The following is a 23,878-nucleotide window of genomic DNA, read 5'->3' on the forward strand; positions in this document are numbered from 1 at the left end:
GTATAATCTAAAGTGATAAACGACTCATAAGCTACTTCTGTAAGCATATACGGTACAATTTTCAAACAATCGTATAATGGCTGCATCAAAGTGCTAGCATGTGGTATCCACTGTCTACAATATAACACAATGCCTAAAAACATACGCAATTGTTTGAAATTCCGTGGGGGTAACATTCCCTTTATCACTTGAACCCTCTCCTCAGTGAGATGTCTTATACCCTGTAATATACAATATCCCAAAAAGATAACTTTTTCCTGACACACTTGCAACTTTTCTTGTTAACCTTGCAACCTTTTTCTGCCAAAAATCGCAACAAATTAAGGGTGGTGTGCAAGCTTTCAGTCTTTCACTTATCTGTGGAATTAATCCTTCCATAAACTGTCTATTGAAGGCTCGGATCGTGAATGGCAGAGCCAAATCCAATCCCTCATCTGCCGTCATACTTTCCATAGATAAGTAAAATTCCGATACAGTCTGTCCTGGCATTTGTTTCATGGGTGATATTGACCCCCCCCCCTTGTTGTTTTGCCTGACAGAAAACTTCTAATCTAGCAATAAAAGGGGCCCTTGAGTCCATGTCTCTGACGTCTCCTGTCTCTAAACTGCCATCCTTATCAGCTCAGTCTGCAGGTCGGTCATAAACTGGTTAAACAGGGTCAGAGTCATTTTATGTCTGCATAAATCCTCCCCATTCTGCCAGGTTGCTTCATGTGTATTCATTAACTGTGTCACAAATCTATTAAAAGCAGCTGGCTTTGCTACCGGGTCTGGGGCGCTCTGTATTAATGCCATAAGAGTGTCTGCTGACCAAGGCTTCCAAGTCCTTATTTGCATCCTACGAGTAATAGTAGGTGTGGTGTGTGGATGGGCTGCTTGTCCAAATTCTGAATTATTTACCTGTACAATGCATGTATCAGTGCGTATAGGGGCTACAGTTTCTGAATGGGGTTTTTTGTGCTCCACAATTCTATTGCCCTCAAGTATAGGATATATCTTGTGTGGTTTACGTTCTATGTCAGTATATGGGGGTGGGATGGTTGAACTAAGATTATTTAAGCTTTCAACATTTTTTGTTCTTCTGTCTTTCATATCCCAACCATCACAATCTGGATTATACTTCCACCCCTCTTCTTTTGCTCTATTTAAGACCTTAATTAAGCATTGAACCTGACACATCCATTGCTTCTCTAACACCTCTCCTTGTCTGTCCCTTCTTATTTCACTCCATACATCCCGGTCTAAACCCGCTGCTCCTTTCACCTTTACAAAGGACATCCTTTAAGTCCCGCGCCTCATCTTCCCCACAGATGTTTTTAATTATCTGTGGCACCGTGTAATGTGCCACAATTCCCTGACGGGGTTTTGTGTTCCTCTGGCCCATTCTGACAGTCCAGCCTAGGTAGCGTTTGGGACACTTAGTGTACAATATAAAACACTCAACCAAGTTACACTAGTTCCTCGTTGCCTTTTCCTCCTAGGATGCCAGAATACTAAAAACCTCTCCGGATGAGATTTCTGAAACCGAATTACTTTATATGCTAGCCAACTGACAAAATATTGTGATCAGATTGACGGCTACAACATATACAAGCATTCCTTGAAGTGACCAGGTATCCGACTAGATCTCCGCGCTTATGGAGACCTCATTACCCTCCCCGTATCTGGGAATCCCTCTCATACACTCTTATCCCTACTTTTTTTTTTGGAGCAGACAGGCCTTATACCCGCAACCTGCCTATGGTTTATGAGTTAGATGTGAGGTTAAACACAAGTTCCCAATCATGTGAGGTAAGGGCGCACTCCGTTGCTTAGTTCGGCAATCCCCTTCTAACTCATACCATCCTTGACAAGGCTCATTCACTTTCTCAACAAGACAGACAAACAACAAACAACACATAATTCCAGCAATATAAACCACAATATGCAGTAGTTCTAGACTCACCACTACAGAGGCTGGTGTTTTAAAACCAGGAGAACCATAACTGACAGAACGGATAGGCACAAATCAGGGGAGCACAGAGTATAAGAAAAATAAAGCTTTTTCTTACCTGCGCAGGTTTTTTGATCTGTGGTTCCCAGAATGCCTGTCCTTTTGTTCCGTCAGCGTAGCTCAGCCACCTCTTGTAGCGACTTGGTGGGTCCCTGCCTATTCGGGCGCCAAAAATGTTAGATGTGACTTTTAAATAAGTCACTATATGTTTATATTGCTTTGTCAAATTTCAGCTCTTAAAGAAGTACACACAGAGACAAAGTATCCGTATATCAGTCTACGAGCCCTGGTGTCCCGTATTCATCTGAAATGTCTTGGTTTATTGAATATGTTTATAAGATTGGTTATATGACGCACATATCAAAGTGCAACAGATAATAAAAGCATTTTTGACTAATAATGTCGTATCAGCAGCCAAAGATTACAATACACGCAGTTTCATCCAGAGTGGTGTGTCAGCACCCAAAGGTTAGTTTCATAAGATACTGCAAGGCAGGCATAATATATTTCAAAAACAGATTTTAACACGTAGCCATTAGTTTAAGTAAGAACTCTGAGTCAAATCCCTAACCCTATCACCCCCCACCCCTTCAACCTCTGCAGCAATGTTGGCAGCACTCATATGTCTATTTCCCAAAGACAACCTCTGGACATGACGCTGAGCATGTGCACTCAACTTCTTTGGTTGACCATGGCGAGGCCTTTTCTGAGTGGAACCTGTCCTGTTAAACCACTGTATGGTGTTGGCCACCGTGCTGCAGCTTAGTTTCAGGGTCTTAGCAATCTTCTTATAGCCTAGGCCAGTGGTCCCCAACCTTTTTGGCACAGAGGACCGGCGTTGTGGAATAAAATTGTGCCAAGGTCCAGGGGGGGGGGGTTATGCGGGTTTTTGGGGGCAACTTGTCGGGGAAATGGCTGGGGGGAAATTGCTGGTGTTAGCGCTTCAATCATCACAGCATCATGGCTGATATGGTCAGGATGATTGCAGCACATTATTTCTGTCATTACATTGTAATATAAAATTAAATGGTTCAACTCACCATAATGCAGAATCTGCCACCAGATGCAGAGTGTCACTTGCCACGTTGCCTGCCACCAGATGTGGTTTGCCACGTCGCCTGCCACCAGATGTGGATTGTCGCTTGCCACATCACCTGCCACCAGATGTGGTTTGCCGCCTGCCACCGGATTTGGATTGTCACCTGCCACCAGATAAGGTTTATCACCTGCTGTGGTGGCAGCACAGGCCAGTGAGGGAGAACAGCAGTGATGCGGGGCCAGCGGTGAGAGATGATCTCATCTCTCTGCTCCCCCGCCTCACCACAGTGTAGCGGCCCGCTGTGTTCTGGGCAGGCAGTGAGAGATGTCATCTCTGTGCTTTCCCGTCGCCGCATGTCAGACAGTGCAGCCTTCACGCCCTGGCTGCAAACAGGCCATGGCCCGACAGTGGGCTGCGGCCCGGGGCCGGGGGTTGGGGAAAAAAGGAAATGCAGCTCACAAACACTCTTGTTCTGGAATGACACTGCCCTAGTAAGAACTGGTTCCAGGTGCTGGCTTTGCTGGTTTGCAGTGAGGTAGAAAGAAATCCTGGATAGCTGCACTCTGGGATAAGGACATCTTTATTTCAATAAAATCCAACAATACAGTCAGTTGCAGACATACAGGGTGGTAGACTGCTCATTTGGATGCTTATTCGTAGGGGAACCCTGGCCTAGGCCATCTTTATATAGAGCAACAATTCTTTTTTTCAGATCCTCAGAGAGTTCTTTGCCATGAGGTGCCATGTTGAACTTCCAGTGGCCAGTATGAGAGAGTGAGAGCGATAACACCAAATTTAATGCACCTGCTCCCCATTCACACCTGAGACCTTGTAACACTAACGAGTGAAAGTAACACTCACATGAAAAGATATAATAAAAAAAAAATGTGAGGGGTGTACTCACTTTTGTGAGATACTGTATATGTATATATACTCAGGGCCGTCTTTACCGCAGGGCAAACGAGGCAGCTGCCCTGGGCCCAGTCATTGTTGTGGTGCCCAAACAGCTGCCCCACATCTTAAACTGTCTTCCTTGATTCTCAGTAGTGTCAGAAACATACCCCAACATTTACAGCAACATTTTCACCTTCATCCAATCACCAAAGACTTTGTTGTATTTGAATGGGTAACATGAATGTATATTTTCATACTTCATTTTCAACATGATACCATGAAGTCTAGAAGTATGAGTATTCTACAGTAGGGCTGAGAAAGCTGCTTAGATTAACAAGTCCAGTCGATTGCAATGGACCAAACTATGATATATTATGACCTGGATCAATGAGAACATTCACATACAGATAAGAAGGAAACACACTTCACTTTACCTTCAAAGTTTTGGGAGTAAGTTCCACAAATTAGCAGGTTAAATGGCAGAATCATTCTACCTCTAGCTGTTGGCCATTTTTTGACACTGAATGAATAGCTTTCCTTGACCATGAGTCCACTACTCCCCAGTGAGTGTTTCATGATAAAGATGCCAAAGCTTGGTAAAACTGAAAGTTGAACTCCAGCCTAATTTGGGGTAATATCTGAAAGGATAAAAACCTCTGCTGGTTTGCTGTCTTTGCCCCATTGATTACCTATTGATTTTTCCCTGGTTTGTGTCGTCACTGGAATACAAAATGAGGGTAAAACCTCAACCTTCAGAATGTGCCTGAACAAAAAAATGCACAATTTGTCATGAATAAAGGTCACAAACTTTTGGGTTTTGTTTACTTTCACATTGTCTTTTCCTGGAGTCATTCTTCTTCCAGACAATGGCTTCAGATGAAGAGATTTTGCTTCTTCTATTTTTGCTTTTTTTTATGTAGAAGAAATAGAATGACACTAAAGCAAGCGTACAGTGCCTTGCAAAAGTGTTCACCCCCCTTGGCATTGTTCGTGTTTTGTTGCCTCACAACCTGGAATTACCATAGATTGTTTGAGCATTTGCATCATTTAATTTACAGAACATGCCCACAACTTTGAAGATGTTTTTTTTTTCTATTGTGAAGAAAACAACAATTAGGACAAAATAACAGAAAAAGTCAATGTGCACAACTATTCACCCCCCTAAAGTCAATACTTTGTAGAGCCACCCTTTGCGGCTATCACAGCTCCAAGTCCCCTTGGATAAGTCTCTATGAGCTTGCCACATCTTACCACTGGGATTTTTGCCAATTCCCCCTAGCAAAACTGCTCCAGCTCCTTCAAGTTGGATGGTTTGCGCTTGTGAACAGCAATCTTTAAGTCTGACCACAGATTTTCTGTTGGATTGAGGTCTGGGCTTTGACTAGGCCATTCCAACACATTTACATGTTTCCCCTTAAACCACTCAAGTGTTGCTTTAGCAGTGTGTTTGGGGTCATTGTCCTGCTGGAAGGTGCACCTCCATCCTAGCCTCAAATCACACGCAGAGTGGTAAAGGTTTTGCTCAAGAATATCCCTGTATTTAGCACCATCCAACTTTCCCTCAACTCTGACCAGTTTCCCAGTCCCGACTGATGAAAAACATCCCCATAGCATGATGCTGCCACCACCATGTTTCACTGTGGATGGTGTTCTATGGGTGATGTGATGTGTTGTGTTTGCGCCAGACATAGCGGTTTCTTTGATGGACAAAAAGTTCAAGTTTAGTCTCATCAGACCAGAGCACCTTCCTCCATACATTTTGGGAGTCTCCCACATGCCTTTTCGCAAACTCAAAACGTGCCATTTTGTTTTTTGCTGAAAGTAATGTCTTTCTTCTGGCCAATCTGCCATAAAGCCCAACTCTATGGAGCGTACGGCTTATTGTCATCCTATGTACAGATACTCCAGTCTCTGCTGTGGAACTCTGCAGCTCCTCCAGGGTTACCTTAGGTCTCTGTGCTGCCTCTCTGATTAATGCCCTCCTTACCCGGTCCGTGAGTTTTTGTGTGCAGCCGTCTCTTGGCAGGTTTGCTGTTGTGCCATGTTCTTTCCATTTGGTTATGATAGATTTGATGGCGCTCCTAGGGATCATCAAAGATTTGGATATTTTTTTTATAACCTAACCCTGACTTGTACTTCTCAACAACATTGTCCCTTACTTGTTTGGAGAGTTCCTTGGTCTTCATGGCAGTGTTTGGTTAGTGGTGCCTCTTGCTTAGGTGTTGCAGCCTCTGGGGCCTTTCAAAAAGGTGTGTGTATGTAATGACAGATCATGTGACACTTAGATTGCACACAGGTGGATATCATTTCACTAATTATGTGACTTCTAAAGGTAATTGGTTGCACCGGAGCTTTTTATGGGCTTCATAACAAAGGGGGCGAATACATACGCACATGCCAATTATCAGTTTTTTATTTCTGAAAAATAGTTTTATGTATGTATTTTTCTAATTTTACTTCACCAACTTAGAGTATTGTGTTCTGATCCATCACATATAATTCAGATGAAAAAAAAACATTGAACTAAAGGCTGTAATGTAACAAAATAGGTAAAAAGCCAAGGGGGATGAATACTTCTGCACTGTATATACTGGGTACAACCTTTGACAAATTCAAGGACAAAGGCATATTTATCATGGTCTATAGATATCCTGAAAAATGTTTTAATTATTGCAGAATGTCATGGTAAACCTTTTGTGCTTGGATTGATTTTCAGTGATCCAGCTTATGTTAAAGTAAAGACATTATTCAAGTTTACTTGCATACATACCAAATGTTTTTTTTTTTTAGAGAACATTAAATGTAACTTGCACCAAACATCTAGAGGACAATCAGTCATTGAAATGTATTACATATAGACCTGGAAGCAGTGAATGTTTGTTGAAAGTCTGATTGACTGCTTCATGAATATGCCTCCAAATGTGTTGAAGCATTTTTTTCCTTTTGTGGTAGGTCTGTAAAAAGTATTAGCCAAAATAACTTAGGTTCAAAAACGTTTTTTTAATATATATATTTTTTTCTTAACAATAGTATACCTCCCAACTTTATGGGAATGAGGGACACCTATCAGCAAAAGTGTGCAGGCATAGGACACACCCCTGGCCACGCCCCCTTAAAGGAGAATTGTACAAACACACAAGTGCTTTTTTTACCACTACTATTCCTTTATATTGGCTTTTCGAATTTACAAATGCAACAATTTAGAAATGAGATGCAAGGTTGAGTGCTGGAAAATACTTTTTGATAGATAAAAAGTGCATTTTATATACAACTATATGGATCAGACCAAAATGAGGGACAAATGAGGAGGAATGAGGGACATTGCTCCAAATCAGGGACAGTCCCTCGAAATCAGGGAAAGTTGGGAGCTATGCAATAGTACAACTAGTAGAGTATAGAAGGATGTTTAGTAGTACATTATAAGGTAAGATAAAATAGATATTACAAGATTATTAATATTATGAGCACGTAAAACCTTCTGGTACCATGTATAAGGAATTCCTTTAGTACACTTATACAATGTACAACTATACCGACATAATAAAGAATATGGGCATATAACATTCTCTGGTACAGAACTATCAAAATATACCCTGAGATAGTTTCCCTCAGAGTTGGACCAATTGTATCTACAAGTGTGCAGGCCAGTGATTAGGGTAGTTGAGAAAAATAGCGCTGGACCCATAAGGTTATCTTATAGGTATTGCTATTTTAAAGTATTGATGTTGATGTAGGTGATCTTGTTCCCAGGTTGGCGGCTTCAATCTACACACCAGAGGATATATGATCTCCTTGGCTTATAATGCAATGTGACAAATAGGAAACTGAAGCACAGCACCACTGCTAAGAGGTCCAGATACAACTTTATTCCAGTAACATTCAGGGGGACAATCCAAAGAGTAACTGACGCATTTCAGAGATCCAAAAACACCCACTTGAGCAGGGCTTGGGGCCACAACATCTGCTAACAAGGCCTGTACTTTTAATCACACTGGTAGAAATAACATTAAAGGTCTAGCTCACTTCTAGTCTATTGACATTGGGGTTGATTTACTAAAACTGGAGAGTGCAAAATCTGTTGCAGCTCTGAATGGTAGCCAATCATCTTTTAACTTCAGCTTGTTCAATTAAGCTTTGACAGCAAAGCCTGGAAGCTGATTGGTTTCTATGCAGAGCTGCACCAGATTTTTCACTCTCCAGTTTTAGTAAATCAAGCCCTGTGTGTTCAATCAGGCCCTGATGAAGGGGCATTTTTGGAAATTTGAAACATGTTTGCTAGTCTTTGGATTACGCCCCTGATTTTTAGTGGAATAAAGTTGTATTTTGGCCTCTGAGCAGTGGCATAGCACTTCAATTTCTTTTATTGTTACATTACACTACAGGCCACAGTAATTAGAGCTGGGGAGGAGGAAGGGTTGGAGGTGGTAGTGAAAACTCTGTGAGCAACACCTTGAGTGGGGTGAATATATGGCCTATTTATTATTTATTACAGGTACTTTTATGGCACCGTCAACTTCTACAGCGCTTTATATATATATATTTTGTACATTCACATCAGTCCCTGCTCTCAAGGAGCTTACAATCTAAGGTCTGTGACAGTATGAGATGCTGTAACGGTGAAAGTGGTCATTTAATAGAGACAGAGTTTGCAGGAGAATTTACGTATTTTGAAAGGAGAAAACTGCTGTTGCATCTTTCTCCGGATTTTGCTATTTCTGGATGGGGCTCTGTAGTTTGGAGATTTCATAGTGTCTTGGGTGGGACAGAATTTCCAACTCTGTGTCTGAGGAGAACCAGCAGGGTGTGTGCTCATGTGCATACAGCCTTTATAATGGAGGTTTAGGAATACCTCAGGGCTCCCAGTTGGAGATGGCTCCACCCAAAACTGAGACAGGAGGTCTCCAGGAGTCAGAGAGGCTGCAGGAGGCAGTCAGAGCATGACTGTCTGCAAGAGACAGTAAAAGGCCTGAGGATTGTGAGGAGTTGTGTCCATTAGAATGTACCCGTCAGCACTGAAGAACCTGAATAACCTATGGTCTGGGTGACCAGTGGAAAGAGCAGCGGTACTGTGGTTAAAGCTGAATAAAAGCCAGGTGGGCTGACATTTTTTTTAGTTGTGCATATTGCTGGAAAAAACCCTGTACGGGAAACATTATATGCTGAACTTTTGCCTTTTTTTTTGATTAAACATGGGCTGCCAGGCCCTTAAATATAGTTCCTGACTACCGTGAATCACTTGAAAATGCATCTACCACTAGAGCTAATGATTCCCCATGTTACAGGTACCTAACTCACATCTATACACATATTAGGGCCAATTTAGACAGGAGCCAATTGACCTACCAGCATGCCTTTGGAGTGTGGGAGGAAACCGGAGAACCTGGAGGAAGCCCATAAAGGCACAGGGAGAACATGCAAACTCCAGGCAGGTAGTTCCATGGTAGGGATTCGAAGAACCAACCCCAGTGCCAAAGTACTAACCATTTAGGCACTGTGTAAATGAATTAAAATAAAGAAATTGCAGCGCTGTGTGATAATAGCATTAATGCTAAAAGCTTGCTATTACAATAACATCAATACTATATATACAAGAGAAAAAACAATCTAGTACAACAAAAATTTGTAAATCAAGCAAGTTCACAGTGAAAAAAAATTCTTCCATTGAATAAAATGTGTCCAAAAATAAACACAACAATGTCCTCAGTAATTTTCAAACCCTCAGATGTTAAAGTGCATGCGTGCAATAATATTTCAAAGAAGTGTGCGACTCTTGTGAAGAAAAATTCCTGTTCAGTAAGAGGGTGAATTTGCACACGTGCCCACCCCCCCCCCCCCCCCCCCCCCCCCGTGTGGCTGCGCTCACCTCAACAGTGTGACCGCACAACTAAGTTTGGTCCACATAAGCTCTTGAACCACTCCTGGGCTCTGGGTTAAGAAGTTTTCAGCAGGATCCCAGGGTTACATCCACAAAGGATATACTTGATGTTAAAATATAAAAAAGAGGCTGGATAGTGTTATATCATTTTTTTTGTAAGTTTAATAAGATAAAGGAACAACAGGGTACTTACATTTTGATGGTGCTTACAGTGCATCAGACTATAAAATGCAATAAGGGAGTAAAAATCCTCTTCCAAGTAGCTTCAAATACTCTGTGCCAGTTTTCCGCTCAGACAAGCATGAGACTGTCTCCGCCACTGTCCTGGCCCCTCCCCTACATGTGACGACACAGGGCTAATCACGTGTCTGAAGTCAGACCCTGTAATCACAACATTCCAAGCCCAAAAACCCATTATTTGTCCTGAGGACATCTGTGACTGTGATGTAATATGTCTTCCATAAAGGTGTTGTGAACTTGAAAAGAACAAACATGCGTTGGACACTGTACTTTATATGCATATCATGTTTATTACTTTTTTTAAAGCTGACACATTTAATATAATAATGTTTGAGGGCCGCTTCACACCATTTCAGATCACCACACCAGTCCGGATGTATATCTGCATGTGCGTTTTTAACGTGTTTTGATACATTCCAGTGCATTTGCCCCCCCCTCTTTTTTTTCTTCTCCCTAAATAAGGGCTTGTGCGTTGCGGTGCATTTTTGATGCATTTTACTTCATTCCAGTACAGTTCAGTGCAGGAAAAATCAAGAATGTTGTACTTTTTTTTCCTGGAACTGGAACGCCCTGGAACTGACTGCACTGGTGTGAACTATGCCATTGGAAACCATATAACCTACTATTCATACATTTTTGATGGAAAAAAAAAAAAAAACCACACTGGACTGCATGTGGTTTGAAGCGACCCTTAAGAAACATTTTAAATCAATATGAATGCACGCTCCAGAAATGTGTAATTTCTTAAGAAGGTGATTAATTGTGACCATCTACACATAGAATACCCACAGTAACTGTAGACTGTTACATACGTAAACATACAAGTTATGATACCAAAACTTAACATAAGAACAGGAAACTTATGACAGATTACAATGACCAAGAAGAATAGGTGTTTTTTACAATTGATTTTTACAGGTTGCAAATGATTTTGTAATACAACATTTTAAAGATAATGAACATTTCAGTTGGATGGTTTACAAAACTTTTGAAAAATACTAAAAAAGTCCACACTCATTAAAGAATGGTCTGAGCAACTTCCTCTTATTTGTTCTCATAACATATGCTTAAAGCAGTATGAAACCCAAAAGAAAACATTTATTATATTGCACTGCAGTTTCAATTCCTAAATGTGATGGCTGCATTCGTTTTTTTTTAATTATTATTATACACGATTTATATAGCGCCAACAGTTTACGCAGCACTTTACAATGTATAGGGGGGACAACACAATTACAGTACAGTTCAATACAGAAGGGCCCGGCTTGTAGAGCTTACATTCTAAAAGGGAGGCGGGGTGGTGGTACAAGAGGTAATACCTGCAGAGAATGATTTGATGGGGGTGGCTCGGGGACAGTTGTTAGGTGGGTGTGGGATAGGCTTCCCTGAATAAATGAGTTTTCAGGGATCTCCTAAAGGTGGACAGGTTGGGGGCTGATCGGACACACTGGGGCAGGGAGTTCCAGAGGATGGGAGAGGCTCCGGAGAAGTCCTGAAGGCGAGCATGAGAGGAGGTAACAAGGGAGCTAGAGAGCAGGAGGTCCTGGGAGGAGCGGAGAGGACGATTTGGGCGATATCTGCAGATGAGATTGGTGATGTAGATGGGGGAGATGTTGTGAATGGCCTTGTATGTTATGGTTAGCATTTTGAATTTTATACGGTGGGGTAGGGGAAGCAAGTGAAGGGATTGGCAGAGAGGAGCAGCAGTCACGGATCGATTAGTGAGGTGTATTAGTCTAGCAGCAGCATTCATAATAGACTGAAGGGGGGATAGCCTGTTTAAGGGTAGGCCATTAAGGAGAGAGTTGCAGTAGTCAAGGTGGGAAATAATCAAGGAGTGAATAAGTTGCTTTGTGGTGTCATTAGTCAGGAAGGGTCGAATTCTGGAGATGTTGCAGAGGTTAAGGCGGCAGGATTTAGCCAGTGATTGGATATGGGGGCTGAAGGAGAGGTCAGAGTCAAGGATTACACCCAGCACCCTGGCATGTGTGGAGGGACCAATGGTTGTGTTGTTGATATTAATGGTGAAGTCACAGGAGGGGGACCGTGAAGGAGGAAATATAACAAGCTCAGTTTTAGAAAGATTACGTTGAGGAAGTGGTGTGATATCCATACCGATATGTCATTCAGTAAGTTTGAGATCCGTGAGGAGATCGAGGGGGTGAGTTGAGGAGTGGAGAGATAGATCTGGGTGTCGTCGTCATAGAGGTGGTATTGGAAGCCATGGGAGGTTATCAACTTGCCCAGGGAAGAAGTATAGAGTGAGAATAGGAGAGGCCCAAGGACAGAGCCTTGGGGTACCCCAACAGAAAGAGGAAGGGGAGCGGAGGAGATGGAGTTGTAAGTGACACTGAAAGTGCGCTGAGATAGGTAGGAGGAGAACCAGGATAAAGCAGAATCACGGAGGCCAAGGGAGTGTAGTTTGCTGAGGAGCAGCAGGTGGTCAACTGTGTCAAAGGCAGCAGAGAGGTCTAAAAGTTTAACCACTTTTAAACACTTCACGAAAGACAGCTACAGCAGGGGCTTACTTTGCCAGGAGGGCGTCCATGGATGTCCACCCGTGATTGTGCTGATCGCCAATCACAACAGCCCTTTACCACGTGATCAGCTTTGTCCAATGACGGCTAATCACGGATGTAAACACAAGCAGGTTATCGGCTTTTCTCTCCTCATGCTGACAGCGTGAGAAGAGAAGAGAGCCAATAGCAGGCTTGTGTTAAAGGGACATCGGCACTGATAATCAGGGTACAGTGGCCATCAGTGTCCTGATTATCAGTGCAGTCCCAACAGTGCCCACCAGTGCTGCCAATCAGTGCCCACCAGTGCTGCCAATCAGTGCTGCCTATTAGTGCCCATCAGTGTCGCCTATCAGTGCATTCTCATCAGTGCCCATCAGTGAAGAAGAAAAATTACCTGTTTGCAAAATTTTATAATAAACTATGAAAAATGTTTTGCTTTTTATCTTCAAAATTTAAGGCCTTTTTTTAGTTTCTTTAGCAAAACATATAAAGTCAGTGGTGATTAAATACCACCAAAAGAAAGCTCTATTTGTGTGAAAAAAATTATGAAAATTTCATTTGTGTACAGTGTTGCATGACCGCGCAATTGTCATTCACAGTGCTACAGCGTTGAAAGCTGAAAATTGCTCTGGGCAAGAAGGGGGTAAAAGTGCTCGTTAGGCAAGTGGTTAAAGCGGTAGTAAACCACAGTAAAACAACAACAAAAAAATAAAACCTGCAAGACAATGGCATAATGTGCATAGTATGCATTGCATACTAGCACATGATGAAATACTTACCTTAGAACAAAGTCCCCCAGCAGTGTGCTGTCACCTCTGACAGGGCTTCCATCTTAACCCGGTCTTCTTTCCAGGTTCACGTCCTCCGGCCATCTGATTGGCTAAGCCGTGATAATGCCACTCACATGCATATGGAAATCATGTCCGAGGCACGGGTATGCCGTCCCTCTAGAGTGCATGCGTCGATGAGGTCACTGTACCTACAGGTAAGCTTTATTATAGGCTCACCTGTAGGTACAAGTTCAAAAAAGACTTTACTACCACTTTAAGGCTTTCTTTCCTTTATTTTCACCCCATATCCAGCTAGCAAGTCTGTTGTTTTTCAACAGAACAATCTCCCCTCCAGAGTGTATTATTTACAGGGATGATACAAATCCTTTACCACTGGCAGGGGTGCTTAAAGTGATGAGATTTTATTTACTTAAAACCTTTATCCTGGTTATAAGCAGTTGTTGTTGTTTGCTGTAACTGCATATAAAGGGTGAGCTGGAGTCTGGCTTTAATTTTTTTTAATGTATCTAAATCTGTTAGTACATCCAACACTCCTCTCCCCCCAGACTGATAATGCTGCTGTCCAAAGGTGCCCTCTGTGCTCCTTCATCCTGAGTGGGGATGCTCTAATACAGGAGGTGTGTTACTGGCCAGATCACCAGGTACAAAGAGAAGGAAAAAAAGCTTAAAAAAATAAAACTAATGCAGCCACCCATGATTAGTAAGCTGCAATGTAGTACATTTTGGTTTTGAGTTTAATACCTTAAAGCTTGCTACTTTCCATAGTGAATGCCCTAGCAGCCAGTCACTCTTTGGCTCAATAAGCAGTCTTGGGGTATGTCTTTTGTAGATTTTTTGCTGAATAAACTTAGATAGAGATGAAGGGAAGCATTGGGATACTCCAGTAGCACAGTATAATTATATGAGGACTTTCTTCATTATGTCAAACTCCTTAACACAGTTCTTCTAGTAGTAGCCAGGGGATTTTTCAGCACTAAAACTTTAGAGGAAATGAAATGTCTTGAAACAAGCAAGTACTGACACAAATGTTCAAAGAGTAATAGCTACTGACAGTCACTAAGATCCAGCACTAAGCTCTTTATTTGCAATTTCCTTGGAGCTGTCTGCCACCCAATCTCCACAGGAAGATTCTTGTTGAAGGAGAGACAAGCGACCCTTAATGAAGACTCATAGAATTTTCAGGAACATAGGCCCCCGCCACTGCCACAATTGGGACCTCAAATGAAATACCGCAGATCTGTAGCTGGGCCGCCTAAAAGGGCAGTAGCCCTTAAGGCTGTGGAATTCTCCTCCTCCAGTGGGAAAAAGACACCTCTGCTCCATGACTCAGAGTATTTAGTCTCCCTCCTAGCCACCATCTGGGCACTTCCCCCTCACATATTGGCTAGGACTGAATAAATGTGTTGATTTGACTCTCCCAACCCACTAATTTCCAGAACCATCCAGAAAACAGAGGGAAGCAGTCGATTCTACAACCAGTGAGACACAGAACAGACTAAAGTAATTACAAGCAGCTCCACTGCTTACAGTAGAGCCATAACTAAATTTACCTACACTAGCACCTAACTAGGAGGGTGCTACATCTTTACAACGTTGTTTTGAGTTATAGACTTTTCTGGTAACATGAATTTATTCAAAAATGTATTACTCCCCTTCAGGTAGGATTTATATTATGAATTATCTATCACAACTGATTTGATTGATAAAGGCAACAACAAGAGTGCCCGTTTTTACCACTTTTATGTAATATAGCTATTGAGCTTTTATCTAGATATCTTCATTTTAGGTCCTCTTTGAAGGGTATACAAATAGGAAAAATAGAGATCAAAGCTGCGCTATTCGCCGATAATATATACATTTTTTCCTCGCAGCCAGATTAGGATATTCCCGAGATTCAGTTTGTGTATAGACACTAATAGAAGTGAAATAGTGCCAATTACACCTATACACTTTAGAAAATGGAAAATGGATACAAAGTACTCCATTTGTTATAGTGAAAAAAATACATTACCTATTTATGGATAAAGATTGACAAGACACCACCTCCATTGTATGATTTGAATTATCCACCATTGATAAATAAGAAAGTAAAGGATTTGGAGATGTGGGTTGATCTTCCACTATCCTTGTTTGTTAGAGGCCACCTTATCAAGATGGTGATTTTAGGCCATCTTCTATAACAGCCCTCAAATTTTCCACTCGCCTACTCGCATTTTGCAAGTGGAAAATTGTTTCTGGCGAGGAGCTGGGCTGCCAGGGAGTGGGGGGCGAGTACCGCTGGCATGCGGGGTTGAACGGGAGACGTTCCATCATCAATCGCCCCGGGGGAAGAGAGCACGGATCACACAGCGATAGCCCGCTGTTACAGTTTACATTGCAATTGCCTCCGTTCGTGATCACACACAGCCCCGCCCTCCTGACCCCGCGCCTGTGATAGACAGAACGCCAGTACAATTCTGGGACATGTTCTGTCTATCACAGTGTCTATCACAGGCACGGGGCTGTGTGTAATCACGAGCGGGGCCAATTGCAATGTAAACTGTAACAGCAGGCTATGGCTCTGTGATCCGGCGGCTTTCCTCTTCCCCATGATGATCCTCTGCACAATGAGCTGAGACTGCAATGGTGGCACAGGTGAGGTGAGGCGAGGCTGCAATGGTGGCACAGGTGAGGTGAGGCTGCAATGGTGGCACAGGTGAGGTGAGGCTGCAACGATGGGCACAGTGAGCTGAGACTGCAACAGTGGGCGCAGTGAGCTGAGACTGCAACAGTGGGCACAGTGAGCTGAGGCTGCAATGGTGGGCACAGTGAGCTGAGACTGCAATGGTGGGCACAGTGAGCTGAGACTGCAATGGTGGGCACAGTGAACTGAGGCTGCAATAGTGGGCACAGTGAGCTGAGACTGCAATGGTGTGCACAGTGAGCTGAGACTGCAATGGTGGCACAGGTGAGCTGAGGCTGCAATGGTGGCACAGGTGAGCTGAGGCTGCAATGGTGGCACAGGTGAGCTGAGGCTGCAATGGTGGTTACAGTGAGCTGAGACTGAAAAGGTGGGCACAGTGAGCTGAGCCTGCAATGGTGGGCACAGGTGAGGTGAGGCGAGGCGAGGCTGCAATGGCAGGCACAGTGAGCTGAGGCTGCAATGGTGGGCACAGTGAGCTGAGGCTGCAATGGTGGGCACAGGTGATGTGTGATGAGGCAAGGCTGCAATGGTGGGCACAGTGAGCTGAGGCTGCAATGGTGGGCACAGGTGAGCTGAGGCTGCAATGGTGGGCACAGGTGAGGTGAGGGGAGGCTCCAATGGTGGGTACAGTTGAGCTGAGGCTGCAATGGTGGGCACAGTGAGCTGAGGCTGCAATGGTGGGCACAGGTGATGTGTGATGAGGCAAGGCTGCAATGGTGGGCACAGTGAGCTGAGGCTGCAATGGTGGGCACAGGTGAGCTGAGGCTGCAATGGTGGGCACAGGTGAGGTGAGGGGAGGCTGCAATTGTGGGTACAGTTGAGCTGAGGCTGCAATGGTGGGCACAGGTAAGGCTGCAATGGTGAGCACAGGTGAGCTGAGGCTGCAATGGTGGGCACTGATAAAGTTGTTAACATTTATTTTTGTAACTTAATTCTGCATAGAACATTTAAGTGTAATTTCATGAGATCATTAATGAGGGCGTGTATAGGGGCGGAATTAGGGGCGGTGCATGGTAGGGATTAGGTGGGGCAACTGGTGGCGAGTAACCCTTAAGGCCTGGCTAGTAGCTCAGGACTTGAAATTTTGAGCTCTGTTCTATAACCTTTACAAACACTACCAATGTGGGTCTAGCTTGGCCTAGATTAAATATTTAAAGTTGAAGTAAACCTGGAATTCTACTTTAAGCATTGTCATACAACTAAAAAAAGTACAAGGTCTAATATAAACTGTAGAAAGAATAATAAACAAAAAAAAAAAGGGTTTTGATTTTCATCAACAAATTAGCTTGTCTCCAGTTAGGTACATTTTTGAAGGGACTCGTAACTACTGTAGTTCCCAGAATTATGTGCAGGATTCTAAACAGAATATTGGGAACTAAAGTTTGAAAATAATTGGCTTGAATAACTGACATTCTTGGATTACTGCCAAACAAAGAGTATCATTATTTCTCATGTGAACAGGCAGAAAAAGTGGAATTAGGTGATTACATGGTTGTGGCATTATCATTATTTGAAACTGGCTTTGAATACTTCTCAAGAATATTGTGTAGTTCAACTATCACATTATATTTGTTTTCTGATGGAATTTCCCTCATTTTTTTCATAAATGACTCAAGGAAACGGTTCTCATCCTTGTCATTTAACGCATTACCCTGTGAAGATCCTTCAGATACAGTTTGAAGGACTTGCTTGGATTCCTTAGTCTTGCTTGCTGCAGCTTGCTTTTTTTCCCCTCTGCAATCATCATCATTTTCATAATCCTGTTGCATATCACCCTGCTCACCATCCAGATTGGAAGATGTTCTAACAAAGTCAGAATCAAACAGCAAAAGATTGTAAGACCATATACAGCTTTTTGCATACTCTAGTAAAAAAATAGGTGGCAGATATAAAAAAATAAGTAACAGTTGCAGTGGTTAGAGGTCACAAACTATGCTCCTAGGTGGTCAGTTAAAATAAAAATGCTCCTAAGTCAGGGGTCAGTGGATGTAATCTATAAACTACATTAATTCATTAACTAATCACAATCATGGGTCAGTGGGAATAAGATACGATTTAGCATCTGCATTGAAATGTTGTCCATGTGTTAGAGGTCAGTGGAAATATTGGCCCTGTGAAAGTGATGGGGGAAAATTATGCTATTTACTTACTGCCTTTGATCCATTCTACATTCCAAAAACTTAGGCTGTTCATAGTAACGACGGTTGGTATTTTTTGATGGAATTTCTGTATAAACAAACAATATTTTAGATTATCTATGCAGTAGTAACCCTACGTACTGAATTACCGTCAGTGAATGCAACAACCCCCAACATCGATGTTAGTGGTTACAATGAACATTGCTGTGAGTAGGCTGCAGTGATAACCCCCAGAATTGGTGTCAGTGTCCCACCATTGGTGTCAGTCATGTCTGGAATAACCACAATTGGTGTCAATCTTTTAATCCCCTGGAACACACAATGTGAAGCTCACATCTGCTTCTGCTGCACTTAGGTTTTTTTGGCCATTTCAGCACAGCCAGGATCTCTTTTCAGTGGAATGCTGCTTCACCACCTACCAAAGGACCACACACCATGTGCCAGAGGATGGTCCTCCTTAATACCAGTGCTCTGGTGATCTCAGAAATACACCCCCCTTGCATGCCATGTAATTATGCTGTTACTAGTGCTTTTGTCACTGAGCAGATACTGTATGCTGCTTAATTTTGGTTGCTGAACAAGACAGCGATAATCTCTCTAATAATGTTATGAACTTGTTAGCAAGGGATCGCTGTAAAAAAATGGGGGGGGGGGGTTAATTGCTGCAATAAAATAATAAAATGACCCATGTGTCATCAGCCTTGAGGAGTATTTATAGTCAGTTTTATTTTTAGTGTAGGGAAGGGTTATGCTATCGGTGTACTACTGGGGAAATTCACCCTTTCTATTTGGTGACCATTATCACTCAGACAGAAAGTGCTGAGTAATAAAAAAATGTAGTTGTCACCAGAAAAAAAAGGTAGGAGAAATCTTCTAAACCTGGGTTCACATTGGAGCGATTTGGCATGTGATTGGACATGTCAAATCTCATGGCAACCTGGCAGCAATTTCCGGCAACCTGGGCTAAAAGAGATATTATTCCTGGCACATCTAACAGGTGAGAAAAGTGATCTCCATCAACTAGAAGCACCAAACACTCCTTTGGACCAGTATATGTCTTTGCAAAAGAGATGAAAATATCTGTAAAAATGTCCTTTGCTATTGGAGCATTAAACACACTTTCTGCAGCTTTGATCTGACCGCTCATGGACCAGCAATCACTGCATATGTGTTCTGACAAACACAGGAGGTCATATGAGATGAAACGAGTGATACATGCAGGGTTACAGATGAATTTAATAAAATCACCATTACCATGTAATACCATTATGTATCTATGTTACCTTGTCTTAGTTGTCCTTGGGCTGATCTGGGTCCTCCCTTTTTATTTGCATTTTGAACGCGATGTGAAGTTCCTGGAATGTGAAACAAATGAGCCTCAAACAGATGGCATTAAAAACAGTATTTTTGACTTAGTAATAAAATCAATCATTATAATTGGGTTATATGAAGCTACCTTTAGGTGAGTAGACACTTGCAAAAAGCTGTAGAAAACAGCTGTAGGGACATCCTGCTATATAACCTCTCCTACTCTTAGCTAGCCTCAGTTTTGTAGCAAGCATAAGGGAGATCATAAAGAACACAGGGGAGGGATTTGTGTCCGGTACTGTGCTCCATTAAACCAGTTTTACTGATAAGTCAAAATCCTATTTTCTTAGTCATTGAGAACAATACACAGGCTCTATACTTGTTACAACTGGGACATCCAAAAGCAGTCCAACTGAGGGGGGGGGGGGGGGGGCAAAGAAGCTAATAACGCCAACAGACCCCCCCCCCCAAAAAAAAAAAAAACAATTTCAGGAACATAAAAAAAAAACTGAGTGCAACTTGTAGCACCTTACTATTGAAGCTGACCTAGAGCCCCCAGTAGAATATTTCCCCTCTTTTGCTGTACTGGTGACAACCCAAAATTTGGGATTTTATTTCAGTTTTACTCTCAATGATAACCATTACAAGGGCAAATAGAGAGGGTAAATCTCCTGAATAGGGGGACACACACAGCAATAAAAACCTGACAGGTGTTCCAATTTCCCTCCACTCTATTCAAAACTAAAAATACTTTACTTTTAGTTATTCCTTAAAAGGAGATCATCCAGGTACCCCACAACATGAGCATGTAACATAGCCAAAAACTGAGGCAAGGACCTTGGTGAAGACCCAGGGGGCTGTGAACAGACCAAAAGGAAAGGGTGAGAAATTGATATTGCCGATCCCCTACTGCAAACTGCAGATAGCATTGATGGGGTCGTAATATGGAAATGTGCAAATAAGCATCCAAGATGTCCATTGAGAACAGAAAATCCACTGGAAGAAGGGAGGCCAATGACTCCCTTGGAAATGACACTGTGGACCCAGGTGTATGAGATTTTCTTGGACCAGAACGCTTACAGACATCCCCCCACTTTTGGAAATGTGGGTGTTCCATCACTTTGAAGAGGCTTTGGTGCTCGCCTTGACTAGTTTGGAGGACCATGGCTGCTTATAAAAGTGCATTCCCATCTTAGACCTGGCATTGGAGGCCTGAGAGGGATGAAAGGAACCCTCCCTGACTCAGGAGTAGAAAATTTACTGGTAGAAGTGCAAGCATTTTTATTCTGGAGGAGAAGATTACCCATAACCCTTGTGATCTCTTTGATGTACTTATGCAAGGAGGGCCAAAACTGGCATTTAAAGGCACCTTCAAAGGGTAACCACTCAAGGCGTTTCTTGCATGGGAGTTCAGCTGGCCAGTATTTAAGCCAAAGATTCCTGTGCATGTGGATAAAGAGAATAACTGTCCCGGTGATTTGGCAAAGTGTATCTGCCAGGCCATTTCACCCAGTAGTGTAAAACCATAGGTAGCAGTTCTCACTGATTGTGAATAGTAGCATCCATAAGGATGGAGCTAGAATTTTGGGCTATGCACTTAGTCCAGAAAGCACTGGTCTGGCAGACAGCCATAGAAACAAATGCAGGTTGTATGGCAGGGGCAACTAATGAAAAGAGAACTTTAAAGCACTTGTCTACAAGCCTTTGAACATGGCATTTTTCTCCACAGGGGCTGTGGGGGTCTTGCTAAGCATGGAATGGCAGGTTCTACCCTGGAAATATCCACTTACATAGGAAACGTTCCTTAATAGGACACTATTGTGTGAAACATTTTGTAGAAGTAAAAACCTTCTCTGAGTGAAGCCAATACCCATACAGTCAGGACAGGCTACCAGTGAGTGGACTGGGAAGGTCTTGGTTGGTTTAGGTAATTTAAGGGACACCATACTAGATACCTTAGTGTGAGCAGACCTAGGTTGCTCCAACCCTAAGTAAAAGCATATAGCATCAATACGGGTAACTATGGGATCCTTCAGCTTGGAAAAAATATCTGTATCAGGTGTGTCACAGTGATCTGATTCCACAGAAATAAAGAGATCATCCTTGTAACGAAACGTCCCACACTCTGCTTGAATGCTTTCGTCATATACCACTTCCTTCCAGTCTGAATATAGATATCAGATATTCCAACCGCTATCAACGACAAACAAGACGATACTTGCTTGATTGCTGAACATGGACTGTTTATTAGAACTAGAATACAAGTCTTATATACAGTAGAAGAGCTAATTAACTAATCCCTTTAAGCAGCCGATGTGACTCTGTGCCCTTCTGGTCATTGTTATGATAAATCAGGATTTCACTACAGGTCAGACTTGTTGTCACCGAGCTTCACACAGTAGATTATACATTCTCATAAGTGTAAACACAGGACACCTTCACACAATAGCAGGAGCTCCAGTAGAAGTCGGCCCCTCTCCTACATTGTACAGAGGCCAATGTGATCAGCTCTCTCAACTAACATGTTGACTTCAGAATCAAACAAACCAAGAATAGTCTTTACATATATCCTGGGAGATATTGTGGATAAATATTACTGTCCCATTTTAAGTAATCCAAGATATATTTTCTCAGTCACCCTGTGCCAGGATGGCACACGGTGACTTAGACATAAGAGGTACATGAGGAGCTAAAACAAGAGTTTCCCAACCTTTCCAAGGGATTCTGGGTTCCAAGGGCCCTCCCGTTACAATCCTCAACTGCCACCTCCTCCTCAGGTAATACTTCTGGCTCTAGGGTGAAATCAAAGACTGATTCAGGAGAGCAGGTTGAAGGAGCACAACTGTGACCTCTACTGTCTATGGCTTTGATAAGACCAAAAAGGCCATGAAATCGGACATTGTGGCAAAACATTCTTCTCTGGACAAGAATGAGGAAGCGGGAGTGGCAGAAAGGCCACCAAAATGGTCAAAAAATTGATTTATATTGGGGCAACAGTCTGAGGAGAGGATGCTAGGGCTCTGAGTGGATAAATTACCACCCCTATTAGAGCTGAGCTTGAGCCAACAACCACACCTGACCTTTTTTTTACTTGTGCTTAAGATCTGCCAGCTTGTAAAATATTTTTCTATGGGGTACTCACAACCTCAGTGGAAGTAGAGAAAGAGAGGAGGAATGCCCCAGTGCCAAGCATTTGTAGACAGCAGTAACCCAGTGCATGCTGTACCGCCACTATGATGTGCCCACAATAGAAAGCCAGGAGATGGTGCCAATTCAAAGTGCCATCCTGGAAAGAGGAAGAGGCATGGCACACAGCTGCAGTAACCCCAATAAAAGCAAGGTTGTGTAAGTACAGAATGCACTCAGGTGCACTGGGCACCACATGGGGGGAAGTGCACAGGCATAGTGGCACTGTTATCGGCCTAGTGCTCCCAGGTCTCTTTTGTGATCGCTGCATGGATGTTTAGTGGCACCACTCCACACCCCCACAGATGACTTATTCTATAAGGGCATGTGGGTTAAATGTTTGAAGGGCTCCTGTCCTATACTTACTAATTGATGGCTGGGGTATTGTAACAAAAGGGGATATAACCCCTCCTGGCCTTGCCCCCACAATGGGCATACTCCAGCAGGAGTATTTAGGGACAGGGCTTTATTCCAGGCAGGCCATAGCCCTGGACCTGTAAAGTGCCCTGTCTTCACATGCTGCACAACACGCAAAGGTTAGTGCTCCCAGAAAAATCCAGTGCATGGCAGCAATCTTACAGACCAACATCACGTCTTCCATCTAGTAGTACACTTAGGTTTTTTGGCCATTTCAGCACAGCCAGGATCTCTTTTTAGTGGAATGCTGCTTCACCACCTACCAAAGGACCACGCACCATGTGCCAGAGGACGGTCCTCCTTAATGCCAGTGCTCTGGTGATCTCAGAAATACACCTCCCTTGCATGCCATGTCATTACGCTGCTGATCACTACTACAAATCACTATTCAAAAGTCACTTGTAGCTAAGCATAGCAATCAGGAACACTTCATAAAAATGAACTAGGAGCAATTGTTATTAGTGCTTTTGTCACTGAGCAGATACTGTATGCTGCTTAATTTTGTACTCATTTGTACACTGTCCACCACACTGTTACATGCTGGCAGCTATCACTTATATAATTTTGTAATAGCGCAATTATTGATTGGTTTTATTAATTTTGGTCGCTGATAGACATGTGCAGGATGAAAAAATTAGTTTAGTTTCGTTTCGATCCCTTATTTAACTAAATTCATTTAGTTAAATTCGTTGTATTCGTTACATTAATTTTCAGAATTCGTTTTGTTTCATATTCGAATTCGAAAAAATTCGACCGCATTCGAAAAAATTTGACCGTATTCGAAAAAACTATCAA

The 23,878-nt window shown here is 42.7% G+C and overlaps 2 protein-coding genes across 14 annotated transcripts in view; one reads left to right on the forward strand and one right to left on the reverse strand.

The window, feature by feature from the left end:
• LOC141148376 (uncharacterized) overlaps positions 1-23,878 on the forward strand; it is a 107,323-nt gene that overhangs the window by 55,621 nt on the left and 27,824 nt on the right. The window lies entirely within an intron of this gene.
• Positions 10,635-23,878, reverse strand: part of LOC141148375 (uncharacterized) — a 96,243-nt gene continuing 82,999 nt past the window's right edge. For all 12 annotated transcript variants that reach the window (XM_073635795.1, XM_073635806.1, XM_073635803.1 and 9 more), the window contains 3 exons: positions 19,456-19,527; positions 18,185-18,260; positions 10,635-17,837 (listed from right to left, as the gene is read on the reverse strand). In XM_073635795.1, the coding sequence (XP_073491896.1) occupies positions 17,519-17,837; positions 18,185-18,260; positions 19,456-19,527 (467 nt within the window). In that variant the 3' untranslated portion in view covers positions 10,635-17,518. The remainder of the gene's footprint in view (positions 17,838-18,184; positions 18,261-19,455; positions 19,528-23,878) is intronic.

Source organism: Aquarana catesbeiana, linkage group LG06 (assembly GCF_042186555.1).
Source record: "Aquarana catesbeiana isolate 2022-GZ linkage group LG06, ASM4218655v1, whole genome shotgun sequence".
In the NCBI taxonomy this organism is placed as follows: domain Eukaryota; kingdom Metazoa; phylum Chordata; class Amphibia; order Anura; family Ranidae; genus Aquarana; species Aquarana catesbeiana.